Genomic DNA, 25,742 nt, shown 5'->3' with positions numbered 1-25,742 from the left:
TATGTTTTTCCAGGTGGATTCTTGCTTCCAGTTTTGATTTCAAGTCAGTTTGGTGATTGAGTCACAGCAAACTGCCCAGTCAACCTGCATGGCTATGAAATGCCTCATTCTGCAATGCAAAGTCTTGGGTCCCTGCTCTTCTCAACAGTCTCCGTAGTCTTCTCTCATTATCCCTGTTTTTCCTTCTGTCCTGGAAGCAGGGTAAAGGAAAGGGCAACAGGGTTAGGACAGTCAGTGGAGGGATCAGAAGATAGTTCCCGCCCTGGAGAGCTCCTTCCAGACCCTCTAAACACTCTTAAGGAGCATAAAACAAAAAATAATGAATCAGATATTATTTTTTACAGTAGAGACCAACGTGAGGAACTGTGCTTCACAGAGAAAGAACACTTCCCCAGAATTACTGATCTGCTGTCAGGTATTAGAGTTGACAGAAAAATGCAGGCTAGTGCACAGGTTATGCGGCAGAAGTCCTGAGCCACTGGACTTGGATGCTTTTTCAGCTTTTGTGGAGCTGAAGAGAGCGGCAGCAGAATAAGCAAAAGGAGTAATCCTCCACTCTGCACTGAGGGCTGCTCTGTTGCCTGACCTTTCTCCAGACTCACAGTCTCTCTTCCCTGCACCACCTCTTAAAGGCTGGGAACAACCTGGCAGTGAAATGCAATTTCACAGTCTGCTGCACAACCAGCTGTATTCCAGGATGAGTTAGAAATTGCTTCTCCTGTACCCACGCAGGCACACAGAGAACAGTGAAGGGAAACATGTTGGTTCCTACAGTGTAGTTAGTCAAATCGGAGACATTAGTGGTGGGTCTGCCAAGTCACTGGTATCAGTTCCATCAGCCTTCACTTGCTATGTAGGCTGTATAATTAATGACAGTGCTCTAGCAAGCACCATCTCAAGATGCCGTCAAATGCAGCTCTCCAGTCCAGAGAAGCATATGAAAGATGCATGCTTCCATTTAAAAATAAACCACTACTGTAACTGACTTAATGACTTTGGCCTATCATTCTTGCACAGTTATTTCTGGATCCTGTAACCTGTAGGTTTCTTTTTATTGCTTTCAGTGAAAAAGATTTTTTTTCAGTTTTGATGTGAAAAGGAACACCCATTTGTGAATTAAGCAGAAATATGCTCCCTAAACCAGAGAGCTGGGTGTGAAATACCAGTAAGAAAATACTGTACAGGCGGGAAGTCATACAGGACAGAACTGAACCACTGGAAAGGAGAAGATGGAGTGCTTTGTGGAAAGTTTTAAGAGTCTTAAGTTTAAATAAAAAAGCCCAGGAGTATTTAGCCAGGATTTTTTTGTTTTTTTAAAGGTAAGCTGGCTACTACTTGGTTACATTTTCATGGCTACATCTCAGCTCAGATCTGGGTGAGTGATGTGGCAAGCCTCAGCCTTGGCCATCCTGTGGCTGCTTTCTAGAACTCATGCCTGTGGTCATCAGAAAAAAGAAAAAAAAAAGATTAAAAAAGAATAAGACCAAATCATGGTGTTGGGCTGTGGATGGAATAGCACTTGGACTTGGGAACTCCTTGTGGAGTATAGCAGTATATAGTAACAGGGATGGAGTAAAACATTAGTGGAATCTGCCAGGTAAAGGGTGAACTGGCATAAATTCTGGCATAAATTCTCTCTTACAATTTCATTTCCCTGATTTTGTTTGCCTACTTTTGGAATGCATTCCCATACCAAGTACTCAATTCTCAAGTTATTAGTCATAAACATGTATTTGAAAGCTTTTTTTTTTTTCTTTTCTTTCTTTTAGAAAGAGAAAGCTGAGAAATCTTATCTTGATATTAGAGGGAGAGAGTAAGGCGGGAGGTATGGCCAATCATGTTTTATTTACATCGTCAGTGAGATAATTTATTTTGATCTGGAGGTCACTGATAGTTCTCTGTGCATTTACTTTTAAGGGACTGTTACAGATTCATATTCTTAATTTATGAACTGTTTAAAGAAGGTTTCATAGGGTTCAGGAAAATATAGGTCACTGCTCCTACCTCCCATCTTCCTCTCTTCTAAATGTCAGCTGCACCCTCTTGCTGCTGTTTGCTGGACTCCTACGACAATCAATTTTTAGCTTGCCAAAACGGCAGAAAACCACCCACTCCGTTTTGCTGGGACAGTTTTCTGTCATTCTTGCAAGGTAAATCAGCTTAGCAAAGGCTCCAGCAAGCACCAGGGCCAATAGATGAGAGGTGGAAGTAGGCATTGTGAAATAACTTCTCTTGCCAGCAACCAGCTCATGTCAGCTCTGCAGTATGTGAATTTTTACCTTAAATCAACAGATATGTAATATTTATTTTACATTCTTTAAAAATGGTAAGTTTTATCACAGCTTTCAGCATCTACAATAAACTGTAATAAATCAGTGGTTGAACCTAAGTAAAAAAGAATTTTAAAACTATGCTAGTTATATAATTGTGTCTCTCAAGAACCACAGGAAATTAAGTGTAGCTTTATGAGGCAGATAAAAACCTTGCAAATAATCACAGAGCACAAGATGGGAGGTCCACTGTTAGACAAGGTATTTGCCAAAAAGAAAAAGAAACTGTAACTGCTATTCAGAAATACAATCACAGCAAACAAGAAAGCCAAGCACTACAAAGGATTTCTTGAATTGTGCTAACTCTAAAGCAAGACTGGTAGCACCTAAACTTAATAGGATTGTTTCATTATTATTTTTCTGTGGTGAGCTGCTCTTTTGCTTCCTGAAAAACTGTTATCTATTCAGCCCTTTCCACTTCTGTTTTCCTCTGCCTCACCTAGGAGCACTTCTTAGGTATTCAAGCACTGCCTTTTGGCAAGTCTATTCAAATTGCCTTGCTTAAGAAATAAGCCTTTTCTTTAAAGAGATCATCTATGCATTAAAGCTTATGGCTTTTGAGAGCTACAAAGTCTGTTCAGAACACAGCATTTTTGGTTTACAATGCATTGCTTTGCATTTGTGAACACAGTATCATTTGCATCTCAAGACAAAATCCTCTTTCCTGATCATATGGGACACAGAAGGATTTTGTTTCCTATGTAATCTCAAAAGTATAACATGAAAATGCAGCTGAGTTTTAATTATTTACATTAATTTAGCCAAACATTTGATTTTCTATAATATTTAGACAAAGGTAATTGTTTAACTTGGATAAAGAAAACTTCCTATGTTATTAGCTCAGCAAAAGACTCAAATATTTCCTTAATATATATGTTCATGTTTTTCTGTTGAACTCAGTGACAGAGCAAGAAGAGGTTAAGATGTAATCCTAAGGGCAGGGTGACTGTTGTAAACCTCAGGAGAGCAGAGCACTTCTCTGCTCTGACATAATTTCTTCTGCGAGCCTGGATAAAACCCTTGAATTCAGAACTAACGAAGCAGACAAATAATGCCTGGGCAGCCCTTATGGCCCCCAACTTGCTTCTTAAGAACCTGAAATGCATCCTGTCAGATTCATGGTCCACTCTGCCCACAGTCTGTGACAGATGTTAATACCAGATACTTCAGAAGGTGTGATCACCCTGCTTACCTGTAGCTCGGTGTAATTGATATGTTGAAGCCTCCATATCCATACAAGAAGGCAGGATGAGAACCATCTAATTTAATTCCTTTCTTGTGAATAATAAACATTGGGATCTTAGTGCCATCTTTGCTAGGGTAGAAAACCTAAGACAACAGAAAAAGAAATATGAAATGCTCTTAGTGCTGTAACTTTCCACAAATGCTGTTAACAAGAATCAGAGGTGATCATTTCTATGGTGTCTGATGGGTAAAACCATCTGAGCAACTTGCACCTATTGCCCAGGTCAGGTTCAGTAATGGGTACCACCCGCTTGGTTGCTTAGCAGCTCTGGAAAATGTACCAAAATGAGACAATACAAAGAGAATGATGGTATCACCTTTAAGAATCTTATCCATCAATTCTACACACATGAGGGTTTAAGAAAGTGTTACAAAAAGAATACAGTTCCCGGCAAGGGAAGACTGTGAAAACACAAGGGTTGCATGGTCCATAACATGTGAAAGGAGCAAAGACTGAACTGGCATAGAAAACAAACAGTGCTAAAACCATATTTCCTGCACAGATGAATTCACCAAGGCAAGTCTGGTGAATCCTGCAAAAGCGGACTAAGCATTACTCAGTCTTTCAGGTTGTCTCACAGACACTTCAACCTCATCAGGGCAGTAACACAAGCCATGACAGAAACTTTTGCAGCACTTTAGTGCATTTTCAGACATTACTAGGCAACTAGAACCAGGAGACCCAACCTTGCAGAATCCCCAGTCCATCAAGTAAGTCAACTGAACCGCCCATTGGCTTTCTAACTGAAAGGAAACCAACACCAAGTATCCACACAGCACATGCTTTCATATGTCTTTCTATTGCTGCCACAGCACTGTGTGAAGTTAAAAGCTGAACTCCATGTACACAAACATAAACTATAATTGCTTAACACAGTTCCCACATCTTCTTGCTTTGATGCATGTCTCTGCCTGCATACTCTAATTCGGGATCCACTGTGTCATATTTTGCCAATCAAGTAAAACACGTGGCTGTGAAAGCAGTTTATTACTTGTCCTAAAATTCTGGCTGATTCCTTTTCACTTCCTTGCTTTAACATTGTTGCAGCTTCTACTCTCATTAGAACAAAAATGTAGTAAATGAAGAATGACACATTTTCATAATTTAGCTGAATGTTTACAATCTCCACTTTTAAAGGAAACAGTCCTATCGTGAATTGTAAAACGCACGATCAACAGGTTCTATTTTTACAACACATAAACCTCATCAGTAATATGAACCTATGCAACACATTTATTCTGAGCATTGCCTGTAATGTGAAACATGTAAATCCACATGGCACGCTGAGAACAAAGTAATCGCATTTAATTTTAGTTTAATCATTGCTAAGGAAATGTGAGAAATTTCAAATGAAATCACATCTACCTCCAAAGGCTTTACCAAAACTTCTAGACATATTACAGATGAAAGTTCAGTATTTCACAGTGCCCAGTAGATGGAAAAAAAACCCCAAAAAACCAAAACCAAAAGCCTAAGGGTGTTTTTACATAGATGAAATCACTGTTTCCAACTGCTGCCATAGCTGTATCTTAACTGACAAAGTGCTTCACTGACAAAGAGTATAAAGGATTTACACTTTAAATAGTTACTTGAACACTATAAAAAAATAGAATAACTGACGAACAGGAGAACTTCTGAAGCTGATGATGAGGAGTTCCAGAGACTCTTCCCTAAAACACCATCCGTCAACTCCAGCTGTTACTGGCAATTCTCAGGAAGCAAGCACCCAGCCTTTCTACATTTCCAGAAACTTACTGCTGTTGACCATTCCTTTCCTGATGATTAAAGCATGCCAGTAATTCTACAGCTGGCTTCTGAATGAGAACTTTATCTTTTCTCTAACAATTCCCTGAAAACTGATTTTTGTAGGGCTTTTATTGTCATCAGTTAAGATAAAATAACATACCGTGAAATGAAATCTCAACAGTAAAAAAGATGCATGTCAAGCTGACATTTGCAGTTTAAGGGTTTTCAGTCCTATCTTTGCTGAAATAATTATTACCTCTCCCTCCAAGATGAACACACGGAGGGGGGGGGGGGATCAATTCAGTGAGAACTAAGATACGTGAAGCTATTTAAGCTTCTCTAAATAGACTATTTTCAACAACTGATTCAATCTCACCTTTAAATTAGCTGCTATCTCTGAAGCAAGTCCAATGGTTTATTCATGTAACCAATAAAGGGACATGCTTCTATCTCAAAGATTAAGGTAAACTGCAAAGGGCAAGCCCTAAAAAGGATTTCCCAAGATGGTGTTTCATGCCTAACTTTAGATGCTGTCAGCTTCTACAGTAGTAAATGCTCATAAAAGGGTACTACCTTTTCCTGCTTTATCACAGACAGGAGATCCACTTGTGTCAGTCACATTTTATTACTCATTGTTCATTTATTTTCCAGTAAGATCTTAAGTCACTAAAGTCAGCATATATAAGAAGAGGACAAGTTAGGAAAATAAATTTGAAGAGAAAAGGATGGAGAAAAACACTTCAGAAATACTATTATGAATGCTGAAGCTCACCATTCAAGGAGGGACATGCTAAAAATAAGCATCTTCAGCCTTTAGGAATGCAATTGCAATGTTGTGCGGTTGACAGCACACTCCTGCTACGTGCAACCCTTGGTGCTATTCTAGGATCATAGTGCTAGAGCAGTAGAGCAGCCCTGGAATTGTTGTACCTATTGGTCTCACACTAATGTCCCTGTGTCACATGGTAGGGGGGTCTCAGTGCCAGAATCACTTTCAATTTGGAATGGAGAACCTTAAGCATACATTTATAGCCTCTAGTGATCACCTATTGTGATGGAAGGAGAAAGCAACACTGCACAGTAACTCATTCCTACAGATTACATGAAAATTAAGCTACATAAGCAAAACAGAGCCCAATCTTAATCTTTCTTCTTTAGTACATACATATATATTTGCATGTGATGTGTTACTTTCTTCTGATTTTCAAACTTAGCATGTGAAAGCAATTTACACACCATTTTTACCAGAAAAAGTCAATGCATGTTTACACCAAAGACAGTTTACAGAGTAAGTTTTACAAGCAAATACAGTTAATAGCTCTGTGATCTGGCTTGTAAATTTACTTAGTGGTTAAGCAGGATAAAAATGTTCAAACACATTCATTGCTGAGAAGGTCTCTGTCCTCCTAATTATCATCTGCTTTAAATGTGCAGTATTTATACTAGGAGAATCTTCACTTAGGGAAGAGGGGAACTATCAGCTAGCATTGTAGACACAGACCTATATTCAGAAAGGCTCTATATTTATTCACCTCTGCCTCTGCAATGGCAGGAAGCATCCTCTCCATCTTAGGAGGCAAACCTAAGTTTTTTAGAAAACCAAAAGGTTTGAAAAACAGAGGCTGCAGATTAAGTTTTCTTTCATTTATCTACAGAGATAACATAGCCAGACATGGATGCTTATACACAGAACTACAAATAATCCTGGCAATCATCCAATATGCACTTCTCTTGTGAGTAAATATGAAATCAGTATCTTGGAATGTTAAAGAAAGTGACACAATCATCCCAATAAATAAATAAAACTAACCCGTCTGCATATTCATAATGTGTCACATAACTAAAAATACCTAAATTCACAGACACTGAAAAGAAACTTCAATTTTTAAAAATTAAAAACCTCATAAAATTCAGAGTATTTAGTTTCACTTTTTCTCCCTTTCAGAACTATTTTATCTGTTTATATAATGGAGAGATTGAAAGATGTATGCAAATATAATTGTCTGGGTAAGAAAAGTGCACCTGAAATCATCTTGCTTTTACAAAACCTAAAATCTTTCTACACAAAAGCCAACTCCAAACCTGTATACATTTAAAATTGACCTTCCAAGGTAAGATTCAACACAGGTTTAGGGATGCATTTCCCACACCCTACAAGTGTTTTCCATATAGGGAAAAGTTTAAGATTCACCCCTTAAGGTAAAGAACCCAAAAACTTGGATACCCTCCTGACAGGGATTGGCTCAGCACCAGCACAAGAACATGGATTGGGCTCTGAGAGTGTAACTCAAAGCCTCTTGTTGATCTTACTGGCAGCAGGCCAGATTATCCCTCCTAAAACATTCAGTATTTAGGAAGGAGCACAAAAGGAAGAAAAGGCTTTTTGGAGTGTTTTAGCAGTGTGTCTGAGGTTTTATCAGACACCTGTGCCTGGCTTATAATTTGTTTTCTCTAACATTTGTTATTTTGTTATTTTTCCTTATTAAACCTTTTGATTTACAAAACACCTCCGAGGAGCAGTCTGGCTCAAATTAATATTAGCCACTTCTCTGCAAACACTGGTCCCTCAGAGATTGGTACATCAGCACCTTGCTTATTACGCTCTGGCAACGTGTTAATCAGTATCACACGGGTTTTGAAATACTGCTGTAAAACACAAATCCAAAATCATCTTGTCCATATGGGTCTAATGTATGTAGTTTTTGAACAGTGAACAATATCTGAATGTTGAGAAATCTTTTATCATTTGCCTGACTTGCTCATTAATGGCAAAGCATTAAAATCCAGTTAAAATGTGATTAGTTTGTCTTGTCAGGAAGAGTTATTTCCTGTAGATAAAACATGAATTTTATACACGAGAAGAAACTTTGATTTCTGAGACTTGAAAACACCCCCTAAGTCACAGCAGGCTAATTATTCTTAGGAAGCCAGTAGTTATTCTAATAACGTCTCTATCAAACTCTCTTTCAAGATTAGGTATTACATACCAGAAATAGCAATTGTTTCCATGTCTACGTGTGCTTGATCAAAACCAGGTAAGAATTACACTTGTCATTAGACTGACATCCATTGTGTGAAAAGCCGAAAAATTTTGCAAAGAGTGACTAAAATGGCATATAAATCAAGCTGGAATGCTCCTTATTAAAAATTCATGTTCGATAATTTAGGTTTATTAACACCATAACAAAGCCTTTAAAATAATTTTTTCCAATGTCTCCTATGTAGTTTTTCTGAGATAATTCCTTTTCATTTGAAACAAACACAGGATTTAGCAGTTTTGTGAAATTAAAGGTTTTTTTTCTGCTTTTAGGTAAGAGCAGCTGCCCTCAGACACTGCTGCAGCCACCACAAAGTCACAGACAGCACTGGGGAGGCAAAACACTGTTCAGTCCCAGCAACCCCTGGCACAGGGGCTACAGGGAATGACTACTTCAGGTTTTACTTCTTGGAACTGAATTGCAAACATCCAGTTTCACATAAATTATTTCCCTTGTTAAGTGAAGATTTCTCATCACACTTACACCAACATTTGCGTTTTGAAATTTGGGGAAGAAAAGTATAAGGAATTCATTATACTCATATATTCATTCACTTACACTAATTCGAAAGTATAAGTAAATTACATATTATTGCCCACATTTTGTCACAAATACTTTGTTAAATGTTAAATGTTCACTGTTTTAAAAATCCCACACCAGTATCTTTGAAAGGTGACTGGAACAGTAAACTTAAAGGAATAGTCCATAGTGAAAGTCTTCCTTCACAGATGGTGGCATCAAGGTATCAAACCTATGTTTGTTTAGGTACAGAGATAACAGTGCCTGAGGTTGAACAATGCCACACAGCAACATCTCCTTCTGACAAGTCCTAACACTCTGTGCTTCAGGAAGGCAAGTCACAAAGACCCTGCCCCTCACAAAAGCAAGTCTGAACATGCAGCACCGGTAGACAAGGAGAAATCCTCTCTTGGATGCCAGGACAGGAAACTCACTGATTCAAACAGAATCATGTGCTGCCTTCCACACCATTTGTCCTCAGCCCATTCCATCCCTCACCACCTCTGACCTTACAACACAGACACTAGTCTGGGGCTAAAGACAATAGCACATCACAAGCAAAATTTATTGCAGCACTGGCATGGACTTAAGTATAAGATCTGCAGTGGCCCCATAGGCAGCTCTGGCAGACAGCCAATGGCCACACCTAAGAGCAGCTCTTACTAAACACCAGTTTTTGTATTATTATTATTTTTTATTATTATATAGAACGTGAATCAGAAGTCATGAAAAATAACAAGAGAACTGTTACCACTACAGAGCAAATCCACAAAATCTGAGGTTTCCTTTCTTCAGAGGGGAATCCTCATCAAACTTCTTTAAGCCTCTTAAATTAGCTTCAAAGCAATTCTGTGTGGGTTGCAAAGCTTGCTTAACACAGAGCTGGAGAGGGGCCAAAGTAACTCAGTACAGTAAGAATTCACGCAGGTAAAACTCAGAAAGAAGGACACCCACCACAGACACTTGCAAATGCACTATGAAAATAATCAAGAAACTGCGCAGAAGAAATTGTTTCACCACCCACCCACCTGCACAAAAAGCAGACTCATGCTGACAGAGGCAAAGTGCCAGGAGACGGTCTTTTAGAAGAAATGTCTCCTTGCTACTAGGTTCAGCTGCCTAACTGCAACTGACTGCAAGGAGATACCTCACAGGGTGGTGGGAGGATATAGGGGAAGAAAGAGAAAAATACAGGGGGAAAGATGAGAAGTCCTGCAAGACCGGCATGGCAGAATTAGTTTTAAGTCACTCTTTTCTAGGAGAGTTAAAAGGTATCATCCCACTTACATAAAGCCTTAGTGGCAAATGGGATCCAGTGAGACCACCCCCCGCTACTACTGCAACCAGAGAGGTTTCTAGGTTTCTCTCCTCTTCTATTTATCCTTTGCCCCTTTCACTGCAATCTCAGCACTTCCAGCAGCAGAGTAATTAGAATATGCCAAGTACAGTTATTTCTTTTCATTCATCAATTTGCCTTGAAGACTTAACGTACAGTGTAGGGACAGACAGATATGAGACAGATAAATTTACCTTTTCATTTAAATATACACTGTAGTAATGTTGAACAGAAAAATGTCCCAGGGGCCTTTGTAAGTTACAGTCTCTTTTTCTGAATTACATCCGTGTTTATGCATTCAGGAAATGTGTTACTGTGTAGTATAGCATGAAACAAGTAAAGGGATGTCTTGATGGAAGTAGCACACCGTTATGAATAAAATCATAAACAACAGCTGCTAGCTAATCCATTTTTTTTTTCATTAAATCAAGCTTTACGTCACTGAGTGGACTGCTCTGACAAGACACACTCACTGGAGTAGTGTGTAGGCATTAGAAAGTAAACACTACTCATTTTTACCATGCTGGAAATCATTTCAAATTGTAATGAGCAACACTCTAAGAACAAAAATGTAGAGGCAACTTACCATGGGGTAAGCAAGAGGGAGAACTTACTTCTTCCAAGCTACTTCACAATAACTATTCTTATTTATGGTTTTATGATGTGGTAGATGCACACACCTAATCCGATGTGCTGAGAGATACATTCACTCAAACTAGCTAGTAACTAGCTAATCCACTAACATCCACTAGTAACTCATTCACCTTTCCTGTTTTTGACTCCATCTTGCTTCAAACTTGTATGGCCATCTCAACGTAGCTTCACTGCTGAGTGTTTACAAGCCTCAGGAAAACGACACAACTACTATTGGATTTTCTCCGTAACATAAGGGCATCTACACAGTTCAGGGTGCTCAAATACCCCAAAATTCTCGCATAGAGAACGTTCAGTCTTGACAATGGGGATGTCAAGCATCAGATTGTGTCAAAGCCTCAAGAGAATCCAGGCATTTGCTTATATGGCCAAGAAGCCTTATTCATGGCTTTCCAAGGCCAGGCAATTTTAGAGGGCTCTGCCCTCTCTTCCTTAGAGAATCATACCATATTTACAGATGACAAATTGGCTACCCAAAATCAGAAGCACTATAAATGACTATAACACCCTCAAAAATTCTGTGTGTGGCTAGTAGAATATTAAAAATCCATTCATGCTTTTTGGTTTGCATAAATAGAGAGATCTTCTACACCAGACAGTGCATGTTTCAAAATCAGTTCCAAATCACTTTCCTGTTAATATTTATTCCAAAGTACTAACTGAAATAAATAGGTCATTAAAAGTATTGTGAAGCAGTTCCGTATGCATTTTTTCACTCAAATTGTAGCTACATATAATTTACTTTCTGAGATAAACTTGAATTTAAAGTTACTCATTTGTGCCCCTACATGATTTAAAAAAACACCAAAATGGTAGCAGAAGGGGGAAAAAATCCCTTGAGAATGGTCAAGGAAAAACTAAAGTCCTGCAAAATATCTGGGGTGCTATCTTAGAAAAAATAATTCTAAGGTTCAGATGCTATTGATTTCAACAGTTTCCTGTGGAGACAGTACTACTGTTTTCAGATTTGTAGAAATAATTTGTACATTGAAGAAAAATCACTCAGTGAGTAGCAAGAAGCAGAAGAAAAGTCTGAGTTTTCATTCATTGCTGTAACAATGCTTAGGGAAAAATTATTTCAAATCTAATATAAAGCAACCCAGCAAAAATTTCAACTGATGATGTAGTTTTCAGACAGATGTCAAAACCAAGACTTGAAGGGACTTTGTAACAGGAACACCATGGAATTACTGAAGCACCTTTGCAATACTCTTGGAACAGGGCAGAGAAAAATGAGTAACAAAAGAGGAACTTTTTTTTTAAAGCCCTAAGACTAAGGACAGTTTGCAGCAATCTTTCCTTTCTTAGGCAAAACATGAACAAGACAGCAAAAGCCAATAAACTTGTATCAGACATCATGTAATCCACAACTAATAATCAACTCTCAATAAATCAACAGATGAAATTTCTAATGATGCCAGATCAACTAGAATGAGTGCTATCAGTTCAAAAACCACCAGTAAGCAGAAAGAAAAAGTCACAGGTGTCTTTGCTGGTAAAACACGACTCCCTGATTTTAGGCATTATATTTGGAGCTTTTCTGCATCCAGACTGTTTTTATCGGTTAGCAGGGATCTCTGCACACTGGTACTTTCACAAATAATTGACAAATTGAATGAAAAGCGAGTGGTTCAAGGAGTTGTCAGGGAGAATTTATGCAGCAATTTTTCCCTGTCTGTGACAACAGAACCTGGAACTAAGGAAATTATCTCTTTCTTCATATCATTCATCTACACAGTTGAAACACTAGTTACTGTGAATTATACTAGTTCTAAGAGGCTTCCCTTGTCCCGTAAATCTCCTGGGAGATGACTCAAGGGCAGAGCAGAAATAATTAATCTAAGGGAAGATAGTATTTTATCAGTACTTCTGAGCAGTGTTGATAAAATCAAATCAACTGCTAAATGAAGATGCAAACTAGATTACCATTAATATAATTGCACACTGATGAATTTGCGCTGCACCATATGCAGACAAAAGCCCAGAGAAAATTAGTGATTCACATGTTTCTGGGTAGAAAGTGAACTGAAAAAGAACTATATTCCTTTCTTTCCCTTCAAAAAAAATGTTCTTTCAGAATGCCCCAAGATTTTGTGATTTTTAAGTTTTTACTACTTCAGTTCTTAAACTGAGGACAAGTAAGAGAGGTCTGCAGAACAATTCCACTCACGTGTTCCACTTACACAAGTTCACAACTTTGCATCTCTAGATACTCAACAAGGCACTTTATGTTTAGCTTGTCTTTTCAGCAGTGAATCCAATTTAAGAAGAAACAACCCACCAAAACTGTTGACAAAGCTATTGACTAAGCATTTTAAGGTCTGCCTTACTGTTAATAGTGCATTTTTTTTCTGTGTTTGGTATAAATGGAGACTATGCCCTTCCAAGTGGCCAGCAACACCAGTGTATTACTAAGAGGTGTGATTGTGCAAGTGAACACCGATAACAGAGGGTCTGCAAAATCTCCTCATTACTATTTAGCAAAAATTATTTTCTCTGTGTAAACTGGTCATAACTACTGTATGATCATCTGGGTTAATATGCATCCTTTTATAAGGTAATCATGCTCACAGTGAATGCAAGAGTTGTAATTTTGGGTTACAAGATTTGCTACAATTTGCTTCCCTTTCCCCCTTTCAATAGCAGAATCTGCCCCAAGCAGTGGCCACACAGACTCAAACATTCTGCAGAGGTTTTCATCTTACATATGTCTATGTAAGACCTCACCAAAATCTGAAATTGTTGTCTTCCACTCTCAAGTCTATTAATCTGCTTTGCACCACGATGATGAATGTTAATTAACAGCAACAAAAACCCTAATCCACCAAGCAGTTCTGACGCTTGATGAAGACAGCAAGTATACTTTTATTGGGCTGCAGTGATTGTGTGTATGTGTGTGTGTATCTATCTATCTATCTATCTATCTATCTATCTATCTATCTATCTCTCTCAAGAGTTTATCTGCATTTTTTACCAGTTCTAATTTGGTTTTGTCTCCTTTAGGTAGTTAATGCATAGCCATCATTATTAATCTTCCAAATGTAATTTGTTTCTCTGTTCTGCTTCAAGCTGTGATTAGTAAGGGCCCTGTGATGGTCTGCATTTCCATGCTGCCCAGCACACTGTTGAACGTGGTCCATGATAAAGACTCTTAAGGTCCTGCAATAACCAAGGAAATAAAGGAGCAACAATCTTCTAATTTGTTCTCTGCTGGCTACACCACCTCTTTAAACGTCTTTGTAACAGTTGCATGCCAAGGCTAATAAAAAACTGCATAAACTAGTTATGAACTTGTGTGTGCCTGGAGGCCTGCATCTCTGAAACACAAACCTCCCAGCTCTGCCAGAGCCACATCTATTCTGAAAACTCTCCAGTTTCCCAGTTGCCTACAGGGACACTATTCAGAATGAGAGATGCATCCACTGTAAAGTATTTAAACTGAAGTATGGAGCTGTGGTAAAGCCTAATTGCTAACAGGAAACACTGAGACACTGCAGAAAAGAGGGGACAAGGGAGTGCTTTTTGAAAGGAGTAACAAACTCAAGGCAAAACTACTTGAAATAGTAAAATGCAATCCAAAAAGGTCAGATATACAACATACTATAACCTGACAGATGTAATCACATAAAGAATAGTGAACAGCTCACTAAAAAGTAATTTAGAAAAGTATCTTAGAGTTGGAGACATGCCAAACAAATTGAACGATGAACTGTTAGCGAAAAGGCAACGCCTATATGACATATAAAGGAAGTCTCACCCACAAGGTGTTTTGAAGTAACCCCTCCTGCTGCATTCAGAGTTGCAAAGCCTCAGCTGGAATGCTTGTTCAGCTGAAACCATGGCACACCGTATGCTGAGCAACTAAACAGACTCCAGGAGGAAGATTAGTGATAGGAGGCCAGGAAATACAATCCACTAAGAGAAAATGAACAGGGTGCAGATTTTTGCTTTTGTTTTTATTGGTTTTAGTCTAAAGGAAAATAAAATTGAGGGACACAGGGTGACAGTCTTTAAACATGCAGTAGTTGGCCATAACTAGAAGAGAACCAACTGCCTTCCACAGCAGTGAGGGACTGTACTAGATTGAAATCAAACCAGTGGGAGATCGTAAGTCAGAATTATAATTTTATAGGGAAAAAATTAAAAGAAACAAATAAATGCAGTAGTACAAGAACACTGACAAAGACAGAATACAACCTGACACCCTATGGTGGTAGCAGTCCAAGCAGAGTGGTTCTGTTGAAGCGCTGATCCTGTAGAAATAATGGGTCTGAAGATCCAGCAGTAGCTCTTGTCCTCTGGGAGTCCAGCAGGTAAGCGCTGCTCTGGTGTTCAGAGTCTCAGCTTATATCCAGGCTGGAATGCTTGGTTCTTCCCTCTGGGCAGAGCATCTCACAATGGGATGATGAGTCATATGATAAGGCCTGATGGGCCCATTAACAAGAGATATTCCAGGAGGGGGTTATCTGTGAGTCATGTGGCAAGGTGCTGATGGGCCCATTAACAGAAGGTAATCCAGAGTGGGGAAGACAGGGAGCACTGCCTCACCTGGTTTCAACAGTTCATGAAGATGGTGATAGAATATACTTCAACCCACGACAGGGACACAAAGCAACACATTTCTAACTCAAGAAGGGAATTCAGGTGAGACCTTTAGATGGTGTACCCCTAATTCCCTGCAAAAGATTTTTAACAGTAAACTCACTGAGAACTTGGGACAGATTGCCTAGGGAGTGTGAAGGCTTTTAAATACAAGGCAGACAGAATGCAGGCAGGAATGGTACAGGCAGAAGTGACCTGCCATAGTGCCCATGACAGATCAGTCATGCCCATGTCACCACCACATCCAAACACATTCAGGCACGGTACTTTCTTCCTTTTCTCAGTCTTTTTGCTCCTTGTTTATTACAGCAGCTCTGCTACAAGTTTTTCTGTTCACAGCAGAACAGTCACCTGTTGGGCAGTAGAAGCTGGTTCCTCTCTTCTTGCAGGAAGAGCAAGTATCCTACCTCCTGGGACTCCAATGGATTAGATGAACTTCTGAGATTGTTCTTATACAGATTTTATATGATTTCAAGAAGAGAAGCTACAAAAGCAGAAGTGGAGAAGACAGACTCTAAAACAGAACAAGTGCCTCCCTTCTCACTGCCTTTTGCCTTTCATAAAACCGTGACCGAGAAATGTGAAGGCCATGTAAGGAGCTTATGTATATATAACAAAATCTACAGGAACAGCTGGTGAGAACAGAGATATATTCAAAAATCCACCACTTGCATTATGGATCTGTATTAGTTAAATCTAAACTTGAGAAAGTGGTTAAAAATTTAGGTATAAAACATGTACATGTTAAAACCAAAGAAAAGATTTTTAAAACTTGCCCATATGTATAATACAGATGTGCAAACACCTATTAACAGAGTGCCCAATGTGTTATTTTCAAGTAATATGAGCTTCATTAACAAATAAGTGACTGTAATCGCTACGGTTCTGGAAATCTCTTTGGATTTAAACACTGTCTTGTGGCACAGACATACCTAGGTATCTAACTCTTACAAAGAGTAAATCCCCTTCCTCAGAAACTTAATGACTATTAAATGCACTTAAATGACACTGTTAGCACGGTACTGAGAAATATAACCAGAAAAGTCTGCTTTTCTTGGTGAACTGGCAAAGACAGTCAATGTGTGTCCCTGCTAGGTCAGTGGCTCAAATGCTGGCCCAGGCCAGTGATGACTGACAACTGCAATCATCTAACCATCTTTTGCCAGCTGTGTGAATAAAACTCATGATTGTGGTCCCAGAGCAATCTGTCCTCACTGCAGCATTATCATCACAATTAAACCCCACCCCCCCCTCCCGGCCAGGCTCCATGAAGCAAAATGATGGGTGGGCAGATGGATAGAAATATTCCTATTCTGCAGAGGAGCACTCTCGTTCTGAACAATGCTGGCATGCCAAAGTTTGACATTTATACTCTTAGTGAGAAAAGGGGTAGCTATTGCTTTTTTCTTTCAGCAGAGGACTATGCTGAAATTTCCCATTTTTATGACAACTTGGTTTAAGCAAGAATTAAACAGCTATAAAGAGGCTTTAAAGCTTCTTTTTTTTTTTTTTTTTTTTTTTTTGTGGAAGCATTCTGTGTTTGACCCTCCACCGTAGATGGTATTGGCCATTCAATGTGCACTATACAAGACACACAAACACCATAATGATCAAGACTGTGTGCTGTCAGCCTTTATTACTATTGGATATATCAAGAGGGGGGCTTTTTATTGATGCTGAAAAATTTGTGCAAGATTTTATTAACTGTCTTAAGTTTACAATCCACATCTGAAAACTCAACTCTGAGGATCAGCAAACCACTGCCATTAGAGCAGCAAACCATATCCCCAGAGCAACACCTCATCAATGTGAAGCCATGGACAAATTTCATTCTGAATGCTTCTGTTCCTGTAGAATGAAGTTAATAATATTCACTGCCTTTGAGAAATAACATTGATAAGCCTATACAAATGGGAGAAGAAAAGTTGGAAGTAGATTCCCACTAAGGAACATTAAATAGAATTCTTAGTTATCCTGCGAGTAAGAGAGTTAATTAAAATAGCAATGTGTTCATGCTTAATTACTGGAGGGGAGTTCAATCAGAGGGCTGAATATGAAAGCTGGAGGAAAAGTGAAGGAAAGAAATTCTTCAGTGACTTGTGTAGAACGAAGACAAACCCCATGTATTTTTACTACAACATTATCATTTTAGTATCTCTATATAAGCAAAGAATCTACCCACTGAAGTTCCTGAAGACTTCAGCACATTCATTTAAGGAGTGAATGACTTTTTAAGTCTTTTTGATGGCAAAAGGTTATTTTCCCATTTACTGTAAAAATAAAAACTATTTTTTATTTACAATCAACAATGCAATTATTTAAGACGTGTGAGGCAATCCTTTAAGTTCCACTACAATTGCTTAAGCTCTTGTTTAAAACTCCTGTGTGCAAAAAGGAATTCACTACGCTACGTTTAATGGTTACAGGTCTGTTTCAATCTGTGTTATTTTGCCTTGTGTTTTAAGGAATTCTGTGAAAGAAATGGAGCATGGAATGCAGCATGGGATTAAGTAAGCCAACTAACATCTCCCTTCACTAGAAAAGTGGAAAAAAAACCACTGCAAGTTCATACAAAAGTTCTACTGAGTAAGGCATAAGAATAGTATTTCATAATGAGCTTTAGTTAAACTACTAAGCACTCACATCTCTTGTAGGATTGAAAGAAATGAACTTTTCATCAAGTCTAGAGCATGAAGGTTCAACAGATGCTTCCATTTTAAGAAGCTCTCCAACTTCCTGCACGCTCACCAGAAAAATAAACAATTTAGTTTTAAAAGCTTGGAACTAGTGCATCACAAAGCCTATATGACAATTCAAATGAACACAGAGAGTATTATTTAAAATATTTTAGAACTATTCCCCACATTGTGAGGTCAGTAGTGTGCTAATTCCTCCTAAGAGCCGTTTTGCACTCCCCTCCATCCCAAAGCACATTTCCATTGTTCTGCATTCTACTGAACAAAAGCTCCCAACTTCCTAAACTATGCATCAATCCCCAGTGGTATATAAGAAGGGGACAGAGAAAATCCAGAAATTTAGACCTTAAAATAGGATTTGAACTGGATTGGTGAAGAAAGCAAGGCAAAGTCTATCACTTCATCCTCTTATGTGGAATAGAGAGATGTGTTTCCTACTGTAGATACCTAAAGAATATCTGAACTGCATTGGATGGGACTACTTAAATTATTATGGATGTAGAGCCAACTGCTATTCTGCTACTCCAGCCATATGGATTTCAAAGTTCAAGAGCATTTAAGGTCATTTATAGGAAATCCATCTCTTGATACTCTATCTAGATGTAAAGTCCTTGATCCTGACGATTTCCTCCCTTAAAAAGGAGTGTATGTGGCTGCAAATATTTAACATATTTAATATACAATCTCTTGGCTTTCAAGAACTACCAGAGCCTTTAAAGTAAACATTTTTCAGTTAGTGTCTCTTCACTGACCTCCAATTAGAAGAGATAATGGCAGTCTAATGTGGTGTTTGTAACAAAAACATGCCAAGGGTGTAAGATATTACATTCAGACAGGCAACCCGCCAATGCTATCACAGTTGTCACTGGGATTTTGCTGAAGTCCTCCAGAGTGAGACTGGTGCCTTGGTGCCAAAACACTAGGTGAGATCAGAGCCAAAGCCTTCAAGCTCCTTCCTGGGAGCCATGAAAGAAGTGGCTCAAAGCTTATTTCCCCCCTGCAGGACAGCAGGTGTCTGCCATACTGTGGCAAGCACTAAAACTGTGGTCTTTGTCACATTCCTTCTCCCCCCAGTATTTCACAGAATTACAGAATATGCTTAGTTGGAAGGGACCCACAAGGATCATCGAGTCCCACTCCTGGCCCTGCACAGGACTATCCCCACGAGTCACATCATATGCCCAAAAGTATTGTCCAAATGCTTCTTGAACTCATTGTCTTCCTTACTGCAATACAAAACCTCAAGGAAATATAACTAACGAAATAGAAACAAACAACAATAAGCAACTTGTTTTCCCCAAGCATTAATTCTATCCTCTCATCCCAGGAGGTCAAGGCAGGATTCAAACACCAAATACTGTGAGAAGAAAGTCAGTCCAACTCTTCAAAAATCAACTCCATTTTGGTTGTGATGGATTCTTAGGAGAGGAATGAAAATGATGCCAAAATTACCTACTCCTCTGTAGAAAGGGGGGAAATTATTTGTCTCTGCTCAGAATCAGTTGAAAGTACATGCCTTTAGTTCTCTGGTATGAGAATGCTTTATTTTAGCAGACAGATTCAAAGGTACTGAATTATATTCTCTCCAACTTGCAATGATCTATTCATACAGGAAGTCACACTCAGAGTTCTGGTTAATGGGGTTGGCATTTGGGCTGGCACTGCATTACACCTTTGTCAGCAAAATGGACAGTGGGATTGAGGGTCTCCTCAGCAAGTTTGCTGATCTCAAGCTCTGCAGTGCAATGGACATGCTAGAGGGCAGGGATGTCAACTACAGGGACCTTGGCAGGCTTTAGAGGTAAGACTGTGTGAGCCTCATGAAGTTCAACAAGGCCAAGTGTAAACTCCTGCACTTAGATCGAGACAATCCCAAACACAAATACAGGCTGGGTAGAAATGGACTGAGAGCAGCCCTGAGGAGAAATACTTGGGGGTGTTGGTTGACCAGACACTCAGTGTGTCCCAGCAATGTGCACTCACAGCTCAGAAAGCCACCTGTGTCCAGGACTGCATCCAAAGATGCACGGCCAGCAGGTCACCACTCTGGTGAGGCCCCACCTGGAGCACTGCAGCCAGCTCCAGGGTGCATAACATATGCAGGACACTGACCTGTCAGAGCAGGCCAGGAGAAGAGGAGAGACATAGAAGACCTCTGATAGAAGATCAGAGGGCTGGAGCACCCCTCCTATGAAGACCAGCTGAGAAAGCTGGGGTTGTTCAGCCTGGAGAAGGCTCTGGGGTAGCCTAATTGTGGCCTTCCAGTACATGAGAGGGGCCTATAAAAGAGCTGGAGAGGAAACTTTTTACAAGGGCATATTGCAATAGAACAAAAGGAAATGCGTTTTAACTGCAGGAGGGAAGGTCTAGACAATAGATTATGAATAAATTCTTTACTGTGAGGGTAGTGAGGCACTGGAACAGGTTGCCCAGAGAAGATGTGGAGGCAAAGTTCTTGGAAGTGTTCAAGGCCAGGACGGATGGGACTTTGAGCAACCTGGTCTAGTGGAAGATGTCTCTGCCCATGGCAGTGGGGTTGGAACTGGATGATATCTGAAATCTCTTCCAACTCAAATCATTCTTTGATTCTATTATATATATGTGGGTAATGGGAAAAAAATAACGTTAAGACCATCTCTATAACTACACTGAAAAAAACAGAGATAATTATAGTATCAGCTCTTGCATTTCTTAGCAGGTTAAGTTTACTACAGTTTTCAGAGGACACTGCTTTCCTCTGTTATTTTTATATTAATGAGGGAATCTAATGCTCATGGAATGATACCACCAGCAACAGCAAGATCCAGGAATAGCATGGGCAGGTGCTGTGCACAAGTTTCTCTGCCAATCAATCTCAAGCCTGACTCATCTTCTCTCAGTGTTGTATTTTCCTGAAGCAGAGATTAATCACTGTGCCAAACTGTATGGTGTAAAGTTCCACTTGGAATGAAAATGACTGTAGACAAATTTTCCCTATCAATGCCTCATAACTTGAAATCAGTACTGCAAGGGCTTGGTGATGGGAGTGAAAGACTGAGCAAGAAAAGAATAAAATTCTCACAAAAATTACTTCACCTGCAAAAGCAAGGTGGAAACTCATTCCAGCCCAAAGAGATATCTTTTTTAAGACCTGTACTTCTTGCATCTATGCTGCAGTATCTAAACAGCAGCTGCTTTTTAAATCAAACTAAGTTGTACAACCAAGTTGTGTTATGAATTTCACCTTCTGGAAGAGATAATCCAAAGTGCATCTGTCAGTAGCAACATCTATTTTTGGTTCATCTCAAAGTATTTTAAGTACTGGAGGGTATTCAAAGAATGGTAAAAGGAGCCAATCAACATTTTTATTGTTGCAATTTTAACACTTAAAAGCCCACACATAGCCTAAAAGTAGGTGAGCTGTGAGCCACACCAGAAGACTGTTTATCCATGATTAAGTGTCACTTTGAGGTGCTAACATGGAGTGGCATATAAGAACATAGTTGGCAGCTGTACAGAGATAAAATAAAGGCTTTTTATTTAAAGCAACAGTTGAGTTATTAACACAGTAAACATCTTAAGGCAAGTGCTGTTCTTAAGTTCCTGTAAAAGTGGTTTTTTTGTTCTGTAAAGCCCACCCCAGGCTATTTCCTGAAAAAGTTTGTCATTGTGATAGATGGAAGTACGCAGGGAAGCAAAACCAAATTTCAGTAAGTGCTTGGCAGGGGAAGAGTAATTAATGCAACTTAATGTATCATTTAACAAAAGCAGCCAGGATAAATTTTTGATGTGTGGCAAGCATTTTAAACTGTTTGACTTTTTCATAAAGGTCACAGAGTCCTTCAAGGTAAGGGCATAAGCACAAGCTACAGCACAATAAATTAGACTATGTACTTGCAGGGTGTCACATGGAGCCAATAACTCACAAACATGCTTTCACCCTGGTGCAAAAGTCTGGTGTGTTCAAACAGCTCTCCCTTCAATGCAAGTTGGCTAATTTGTTCTTAGTTTGGGCTGTCAAAGTGTAAGATCTTAACCCTAGGTACAAATACAGCAGCAGCTCTACCACAAATTTTCTTAGTGTAGTAAACTTTATCACTAGTCCACCCTTGCACTTTACAACATACATCCAATACTAGAGATTAGATTCAAAAGGCAAAAAACACAGACACTGGGGCAATTTTTCAATTGCCATTACTTCAGGTTTCATATACACATGACACCTTACATTTCAGTTCAAATCTTGACCCAGTTATATTCAAAGACTGTTAAAGAACAACTCATTACAGTCTCATATATGCTACACAGCAAAGCTGGGAAGATTGTTATTATTAGTAAGTATTTATTCAGGTACATGAGAATAAAAAAAGAACCTTGGCAAGAGACCTACCTTTCATTAAAGACATGGATTAGGACAGTCAGCAGCATTATCCTTTACTACATAGCAATTATGATGGAAATTAAAATTATTATATAGATTCTGCAGCATTGTTCATTCTCCTATAATAATCAGGGTTTGTCTCCTTTCTGTATATTTCTTGCATTCTTATTTTTGATTTTTTTTCACAATTCCCTGCAATGTTGCCTATGTTTTTGAAATGGCTATGTGTTCATCTAGGTTGACTACCATTTATACCCTGCTTTGATACCCTTCCATCCCCTTTCCCTCCTCCAAGCAGAAGCATCATCAAGGCCCTAAGTGGGACCACACAAATGGAAACAAAGACTGGAGTTCATCTCACCTGTGCAGCATTGACAAGCTCAGTTACTACAAACTGGCAGGCAGTCCCAGCCCCGGCCTTGACAAACAGCCTTTTTCACAGCACAGCTGAGATTTCTCCATGGAATGAAAGATATCAAAAACTAATTTCCAAGAGGTTGCCATATTGAGATCATTTGCCGGAATAAGACAAAACTGGATGACAGGTGAGCCAAGAGTGCTCTTTATAAGCACTGATCCCAGTGTAACTACACAAGTCACATTTCCCTAGAGCTGGAACTGAGCAGGAACTGAGTAAGGAGAAAACCAGAAACAGTGATACTGACTTCCACCACATTACAGCCTAGCAGTGAATCTCTGCCAGTGCTTTACAAAGTGAAGGTTTCCAAGGGCATAGCAACAGCATGCTTCCTCCTTGAAATTATTTATACTAACGTTCTATTTTACCTTAATTTAGCATGTAATTGATTTAAGTATAAAATGAGATTTTATTTTTCCAGACATTTATTTTATAAAATTTGATTTACTAAAAAATACATTTTTTCTAATTTACAGCAATCTCTTCTATACCCTTTTTAATTACATGGGTATTTGTTTCATTATTATCCTTCTGGGTTTGATGGCAGCATTACAATTGTACCAAGTTCTTTCCTAAAGAAAATGTAGTTTTCTTTTTCTTATCCAGCTCACTCTGCCCTAAAGCTATCCTGAGGAAGTCCCTTAATGAATTTGAGTGAAGCAGCAAAAATGCATTTTCTGTGAGAACATTTCCAGCAAATTGTTCTCTATCACTCTTCTTTCTGTCTGGAGATGCAGAGACAAACAGATGGGCCTGTTTACAAGCACCTCATGTCCACATACTACTGTCTTTACACTTTTAGAGAATGTGCCTTGTGCATGTATCAGAGGCATAATTAAAAATAAGATATTAAGAGAAGTATCTAATCTCTTTTCGAAGGCTCCAAGCCATGCTGTCACATGGCTTCATGCTGCTTACCTTCTACATAATTTCACCACTTTGCAGGCTAAGCTTATTCGAGTTCTGCTTCTGGCACTAGATTTTGTTATGCCTTTGTATATAGAAAGAAGAAGCCTCTCTATTCCATTCTTACTCTTAGTCAGAAGATGAAAAAATCATACATATAAAAGATTGAATCCACCCTTCAATAATTATTCTGTAAATCGCAGATCTTAAATACGCTAAGCATCCCAATGTAATGACTGTTTTTCTAGACCCCTAATAATTTTGGTTGAGTCACCATCCCTGGATGCTTTTAAAAGACACGTATATAGGCATTTAGTGACACATTTACTGATGGACATGGCAATATTAGGCTCATGGTTGGATTTGCTCTTAAAAGGTCTTTTTCAACCTAAATGATTCTATAATTTCAACAAATTTCCATGAACTCTCTCTAAAAGTTCCATAAATGTCTTAAAAGTCCTGACCAGGGCAGAGTACTTTATCAGGGTTTTACCAAAGCTATGTTTAGTGGAAAGATCACTTACTACTTAAAATGTATATTTTGTATAATCTTCTTAGTCACAATATTTGTTATGAGGTCAAAGCAGTTGTCTATGAAGAACCCTGTATTTTCCTGAACCTGTTCCATATAATCTGTATCTTACACTTGTTTTCCACTGAAGTAAATTCTCTTAACTATATAAACTTTAAATTTAGCTAATACTTATACACCATCACTATGCATAATAGGCATCTCCACACTACTGCACTGAGGTACCTGTCTGAGCCTTCAGAATACCAACAGTAACATTTCAGTTCAAAACTAAACCAAAGCATGGTTCTAAAGCAAGTCTCCTCACCAACAGCCAAGTCCAACTGTCTTGAGCTCTTGCATAGGTCATTAGAGTAAGACAGTAGGGTTCATGTTTATTACCTGAATTGTCTGGTAAACCGAAGGATCAAATCCTTTAACAGTCACTTCTCGGAAAACTCTTGGCTCCAGTTCCTCTTTGGTCAGATCACAGTGATATATAATACCTAAAATACAGAATATAATGCAAGTTTGTCAGCTTAGTATACATGCATCATTAAAAAGATGTCAGTTTAGGCACTGTGATGAAGTCATGAATGGTAAAGGTAATTCGGCAAAATGAAAAACAGTAGTTCTGGACACATTTTTTCATTTATGATACAGTTTAACACTTACATATATACATTTCATCTAGGAGGATGCAAAGGCTTTCTGTGCAGAAAGAGTAATTCTCACCGTTCACACAAAGCCAGGGGGCTTAAGCAAAATAGGGGAAAATCGTTTACATTAAGTTAGAAAGGACTCACTGAGAGCAATAATGTTGGTAGAAAGAAATATAAAGTCAAATTTAAAACACTCCCTTTTAGATCCACGAGACTGAGAATAAATACATCAAGAATTTCACTCAGGTCAACAATTTTCTCCTTACGATAAAATATTTCCAATTAAAATTCAAATGGCCCACATAACAGAAAGAGCTAAACATCCACTTGAAATTGTGGCAGACTAGCACAGATTACCTATGGAACTGAACAGAATTTGGTCTTGAGGAATTTCTTTTACATCCTGATCCTGCAGGTTTGAAGACAACTTCACTTGAGTTGTACATATGATTTCAAAATGATTGTGCACGTGAAAAAGCTTATGTCTATAAATAGTTTAAAACTTCTAGGTTGCAGTAGAGGTGAAAACACAAGGAATGCAGCTATCTAGACACTACACAGATGTGTAATTATCCAAGAATAATTTTGCATTTAAACTACAAAACATATTCCCTGTCATTCAACCCAAATAACATAACATTTGAGTATATGTAATACAACATAACTATCATGTTTGCACACTGCTTAACATACTAAAAACTCCTAGTATTCATGCCTG

At 38.7% G+C, this 25,742-nt stretch overlaps 1 protein-coding gene across 1 annotated transcript in view; it reads right to left on the bottom strand.

The window, feature by feature from the left end:
• Positions 1–25,742, bottom strand: part of PREP (prolyl endopeptidase) — a 93,548-nt gene that overhangs the window by 14,806 nt on the left and 53,000 nt on the right. The window contains exons 10-11 of the mRNA XM_066179482.1: positions 24,765–24,868; positions 3,523–3,659 (exon numbers count right to left, since the gene is read on the bottom strand). Of these exons, the coding sequence (XP_066035579.1) occupies positions 3,523–3,659; positions 24,765–24,868 (241 nt within the window). The remainder of the gene's footprint in view (positions 1–3,522; positions 3,660–24,764; positions 24,869–25,742) is intronic.

The sequence above is a fragment of the Chamaea fasciata genome, unplaced genomic scaffold (assembly GCF_029207755.1).
Source record: "Chamaea fasciata isolate MVZ Bird 193981 ecotype frontalis unplaced genomic scaffold, bChaFas1.0.hap1 SCAF_3, whole genome shotgun sequence".
NCBI classification, from domain to species: Eukaryota; Metazoa; Chordata; class Aves; order Passeriformes; family Sylviidae; genus Chamaea; species Chamaea fasciata.
This window is presented reverse-complemented; position numbering and strand designations above follow the sequence as displayed.